This window comes from Phaseolus vulgaris, chromosome 11, assembly GCF_000499845.2.
Source record: "Phaseolus vulgaris cultivar G19833 chromosome 11, P. vulgaris v2.0, whole genome shotgun sequence".
Classification (NCBI taxonomy): Eukaryota; Viridiplantae; Streptophyta; class Magnoliopsida; order Fabales; family Fabaceae; genus Phaseolus; species Phaseolus vulgaris.
In genome coordinates, this window is record NC_023749.2 from 3364640 (window position 1) to 3371132 (window position 6493).

The 6493-nt window shown below is 25.4% G+C and overlaps 1 protein-coding gene across 1 annotated transcript; it reads right to left on the bottom strand.

Moving 5' to 3' along the window:
• Positions 1 to 5854: 5854 nt before the first annotated feature.
• LOC137822274 (auxin-induced protein 15A-like) lies at positions 5855 to 6154 on the bottom strand. Its single transcript, XM_068627163.1, has one exon. The coding sequence runs from the start codon at positions 6152 to 6154 to the stop codon at positions 5855 to 5857; it is 300 nt and encodes a 99-aa protein (XP_068483264.1).
• Between the last annotated feature and the right edge of the window lie 339 nt (positions 6155 to 6493).

The window sequence follows — 6493 nt, forward strand, 5'->3', positions numbered from 1 at the left end:
CATTGAAGTGCAATAACATCACCTATTAACTTACAGAATAGAAATTGTGGTAATAAACTATTTTAATGATGATGAGAAATGAGATTAAGAAAATGATAGAAGGCACATGGAATCACATGATTGTCCATTGGATGATGAAACCCAAGTCATGTTTTGGGACGTAATTTCTAAAGTTGGGCCTCAAAATTGATGACTTGAATGAGACCTCAATAGTAAAACTTGCCTTCAATAATCCATTTTCAACACTAATTCGTTAACACCTTTTATTTTCACTCTACAACTCATTTTATTAATTTTATATTCAATAATTTAATTTATTTTTTAATTAAGAAACTTAAATCAGTATGTTATTATTATTTACGGTTGTTAAATAGTGGTTTCAAAATATCTTTTCCCCTTTTCATAGCATATCAATAATAGTATGCTATTATTGATATTTTTGTACTGAAAGATGGACATTGGAATGAATATGCACAATCTTCGAAACTGTATATTTGTGGTGTTGTGGATCCATTTCCATTATAAACCTGTAAGATGCTTGAGGATACGAGACTCTCTGATGTCATAAATTAAGTACGATTATACATTATAAAAAAAAATATGAGATAAAGTTAATTTTAGAAATTAAAATAATTAATTATTATTTAATTAAATTAAAAATAATTTTATAAATTAAAAAAATTATTGATATCTAAAGTAGTTTTTATTATTAATAAAAAGTTATAAAATAATTTTTAAATTAGTATCTAACCATTACTTACTAAGTTTTAATTATTAATTATTTTATATTTTATATTAGTCTCTATTAATTTTTTAAAAACTAATTTATAATCTAAAATATTAGTAATTATAATCTTAGTAGTTAATTTAGATATTAATTTAAAAATTATTTTATAAATTTTTATTAATCATATAAATTATTTTAGATATTAATAATTTTTTAATTTTTAAAATATTTTTTTTTACAAAAATTTTTTATATCAGATATCATTATAGTACTTAACATCTCAATTAAACTGATATTTCAAGTAACAATAATCATTTGTCAAAAAAATATATTATTAAAAAAATGAAAAATAAAAAAATATAAATATATGAAAAAATTAAACCAAAATTTATGTATTAACAAAATAATATTTAATTTAATCTGTCTAATTATTTTTTATTTAAAGTTAATTATTATTTAATAATTTGTTTATAATGATAAATATGTAATGATGACGATTGGAGATTGTGATGTGATAAGATTTGATATTTCTAGGAATGCTTTTAATAGGACAAAAGTCGACCAAAAAAAGCATTTGATTAAAATATTAACATTGAATAGAGAAATTTGATTAATATCTCCTTTACATTTACAATACTTTAATCTTCCTTGTTAAAGTGTTATAAAGATAAAATATTGACCATTAATTATATAAAAAAAAACTAAAGACATGATTAGGGAGAAACATAAAACAGAAAAGGAAAAAAAACAATTTGATAAATAAATCACAAATAGTAAATATTAGGAATAAAATATGATGAAAATAAAGAAGAAGTTAAATAATATATAAAGAAAATTTAAAAATTTGAGATTAAAAATAATGTTCCAGTATTTTATACAGATTAACTTATTGATATCAGATATTTCAGTTATTGGATAAACTTGTAAACTATAAGGAATATTTATAACGTTTACTAAATGTAAAAGATTTTGAATTTACATATTATAATTTAGTTATATTTAAAATGTTACTGTTGGTGGGTGTGACGGAAGATGGGAAGTTGCAGTGTCCTAGTTGCCCACTTTACGGAACTTGCACCCTTAAAAAACTACATCTAATTACTATCTATGCTTCCTTGTTAAATTAGATTCAGACTTACCAAAACATTGCATACCATAACACACAATGATGCATATATGTACCAAAAAATCACGAGATGCACACATGTAGATCCAAATGCAATGCATTTTCCACTGCCAGGGACAACCAATTAACCATTCAAACTTCCCAACACCTTTCCTAACTTTTCTTACTGTTGTTCTTATGGAGATGAAATTTATAGAACTATTGAAGTCTTCTTCTCCTTCTTTCGGTCGGTCAGGTTGTTGGGTGATGAACTCGGATTCTTCTCGTCCTTTTGCTTCTCCTTCGGCACTCGATCTCGGATGAACACCGGATGGTGGGGTACCTGCGAAGACACTCCGACACTCAAGTTAGTAAAGCGGTTGATCAGTACTCTGGTAGGTGAATAGTAATAAATGACGTACCTTTCTTCTTAGGATGTGTGCTATTTATATTATTCTAATGAACCTACCTTGTTGGGCCTGTTTACTGGAGTGGATCTTGCTTAGGGTTGTATTACATAATTCTTAATGACGGATTAACTTCACTGACCTTGGTTTGAGCATTAACAGTAGTATGGGTCGGTTGGGCCGGCCGTGATTCTACTGGTCTCGGCCAAACTTACCTGACTTCGGCTAAGTTTCTTAGGGCTTGGTCGCCTCGACCAAAACTATCGGGACTCGGCCAAAACTATTGGGACTCAGCCAGATTCTCCTGATCTCGGACAACCAGGTGGGTCTTGGTTAGGGAATCCACATGTCGGTCTCGCCCATACCGGTATACCTACTATGTCTACAAATATTTTTACACTACCACATGAAACTAGTATATAATTAAATATAAATCTTATTTTCTAAATCGATTTTATAAAATTAAATTAAATTTAAAATTTATTTCTTAATACAATATCAGAGTTATTTAAAATTTATCTCGATAAAATTTATTAAATTAGTCTTATCAAACTACTAGCTATCAGACCACTTATAAATATATAATTTCATGTCCAGTCCAGTCCCCTTCTTAAAATAATATTACAGTTAATTAAAAATTGTTTTAACAAAATTTATTAATATTATCAAACTGTTGAGTTATAAATATATAGTTCCAACCCACCTCTTAATATATATCATAAATTTCTACATGTGAATTTTGTTTATATGTAAATATATATGTTAAAAGTTCAATTTCTAAAAAAGAATAAAAAGTTTGATTTTAACTCTTGTGAATTTTTAAAGTATGGTAAGTGGCTTTTTCCCTCTTTACAAAAGAATTTAAAGTTCAATTTTGACTCTTATAAAAGCTAAAGTAATTCCTTTTTTAAAATAATAAACTTTTAACCTTTTTTCTTAAAGCATGAAACTCGCATAATACATTATGATAACATGAAATATTTTTAAAAAATAATGTATTTCTTAATAAAAATTATCGATATAGACATATTTTTTTAAAATTACATAAATGGATAAATTATGTCTGAAAAATATGATTTCAAAGACCCCTTGTTTTCCAAACGCGACTTCAAATGAAACTGTGTTTTGGTATTATAATTTTTAAAAATTGTATTTTAGATACACAACTTTAATTTTTTATTTTTATGGAAGTCCTACGTACTATCAACTACTTCTTTCAATCTTTCTAGTTATATATATATATATATATATATATATTCTCAGAAGCAGTGCTCTTAATATTTTTTTCTTTCAAAATGCACACTTCTCTATTTCTTTATTTCTTTATTTTTTTTAAAATTTTATATGAACATATATATTTCTTAAATTAGTTTTTAATAATTAAATTAATGGACTTTTTTTTATTTTTTTCATGTTTTTTAAATTTTTACATTATAGTTTTTTATTTTTATTTTGAGATATTTATTTTAATAATTTAAATTTAATATTTTTTATATTTTAAAATATTTTTTTTTGAATAATTTGATTAATACATTTTTTAAATCTTATAAATTTTTTATGTCAACATTTTTCTAATTTTGAGATATTTTTTAATAATTTGATTAATGAAGTAAAATTAAAAATTTCTAATTTTGTACCTTTTAATTTTTTTTTGCTTTTTTCAACTCTTTATATAAATATTTCTTATTTAAAGTTTTTCTAAAAAAATTTATTATTAAAATTTATATGTGATTCTTATTTATTATATATATTATATGAATATTTTGAAAAAAATGATAATATTTTATATTTAAGTTTAATTTATTGATGAAATAATTTAAACAAATTTGAAAATAAAAAAGTTATTTATTTGAAAATTATTAAAAGTTGTACACGATTTGACTTTGAAGTGGTTCTAACAAAACATGTGTTTATTATTTTTATCACTATAAGAAAATCATTAATAGAAACTAAATTTAGAGACAAAAAATAATTTGGTGGTATAGTGACTAAATTAGAGAGACCATTTTAAAGACAAAAAAAAAAATTTAGTTTTTAAATTAGTTTTTATTATTGTTAAACGATTTCTAAATTGATATCTAGTTTAACTACATTTTAACTACCAATTATTTAGATTCTAAATTTGGTAGCAAAATCCTTGATCCCTACCAACTAATTATTTTTTGTCCCTAAATTAATTTATATTTCATGATTTTCCTGACTGTATAGTTTTTTAACGATTTACCCATTTCAATAAGTTTAAATAAAAATTTCACCGTTTTAGTAAAACAATCCTAGCATGAGTAATATGAATGAGATGTGATTAAAAATGTTATAATATAACGCATTTTGAATATTGAAATAAAAAACAATACTTGACAAGATACATTAAAGAAACAAACTTAAATTTCTAAGTATTTATATATTCTCATATAAAAATCTTTAAACTAAAAGAAAGAATCAAACTTAAACTTCTAATTTATACATATACATTATCACCTTTATCCAACTTAACTTTTTTATTAGATATAAAATATTTATAAAATAGAAAAATAATATAATTAATTTAAATAAAGTGTTTATGGTTATTAATTTACAATACAAAATAATACTACACTTTTAGTCTATTCATCCATCATGGTAAGGAGGATTTTGGAAATAATTATTATAAAAATGAATAAATTTACTAGTTAGTGGACCAGCCCAATAAAAAGTTTTTTTTTTAATAACTAATTTAATTTCGTTTGTAAATTTTTAAATTGAGTCTAAAAGCATGATAAATGAGTTTTTTTTTTCTTTGCAAGAAGAATGAAAAGTTAAATTTTAACTCAAAATTTGATTTTATTCTTTATGAAACTGAAAGTTGGATTGTAGTACTTAATTCATCATTTCTAATATGGTGATAGTTTTAAAAACATTAATCTAATACTATTTTTCTTTATATTTAAACACATCATTCAATAGTTTTTAATCTGTTGATAGTTTTAGCAATATTTTGTAGTAAATAAGTGAAATGGTTAGTTATGAAGTTAGGGTTTATGGGCTAACATGAGTTATGGGTTCAAGTTTCACCTCAATAATTTTTTTATACAGAACATAACCTTAATAAGTTTGATGAAAAAAAACAATATTTTCTACTCTCCTCAGTACATATTAATGCCAAAATAATTTCTATAAAATAACTGTCATTTTAAAACTATTGTTTTGTCAACTGTATAATTGATGTTATTGCTGTGCTGATATAATTTGGATGAAGAATGAGGAAATGATATTATAGTTGATGAAGCTTAATCTTATAACAGCAGTGACAGAACAAACTACAGGGTAAACAGATTTTCATATTGCTTACATTCAAAGGCCTTTGTTAGCACTTGGAGACCATTGCATTGAAATTTTCAGAGCAAAATTTGGAAACATAAATTTGATTAAACTCAATTGAGAGAGAGAGAGAGAGATATATACAAAATTTGAAGACATCACTTGGGATGCAATTGGATTAAGGAGAATCTCCAGAACAAAATGAATGGAGGAGACCTGATATTATTGCTCCTATCTATCTATGAACTAGGAAACTCAAAATGGCCAATGTTGAATTGGTCAATTTGATGAAACCATTTCTGGTTTTTGAAGAACTAATCAATTAAGAGAAGAAGTTAGAGTGATGAAGTAATGTTCAGTGCATGGAATAGTGAGACCACCCATTGGGTGGTTGAATCCGAATTCTTCTTCAGCCCAATCCAACAAGTCTCTGAACAAAGGGTGGCTTAGGTAAGATATTGGAATCACAAACCTCTTATGGTTCTCTCCAACGTACACTGCCAAGTGCCCTTTTGGAACATCAGCAACAGCAGAAGCCATTTTGATTCTTTGTGAAAGTGTTCTCTGAAGTTTGTGCTTGGCATTGGCTATCCCCACAAATCTGTTACCAGTTTTCATGATGGAGAAGGGTAGATAGGAACCAAAGTGTGAAGATATTAAAGTGATAAAAATGTTTGATGGTAGAATTAGATTAAACTTGGTTGGAATTGGTATCAGAAGAAAAAGCAGAGATGTGTATATATAGGGTGAAGGCATGCACTAACTAAATAGCTTGATAAGTATGATGTGAGGAATGTCTAGAAACATGTCAGGTGAAGGATTTGGGGTATCTTCACATGAGTGTGCCTAATCCAGACCAGAACATGAGGACCCACTAAATTTTGGAGCCAGAAAAAAAAGTGTGGCACCAGTTGAAAGTTGTACACTACTTGCTGATTATTGTTTCATGCTTTGAAC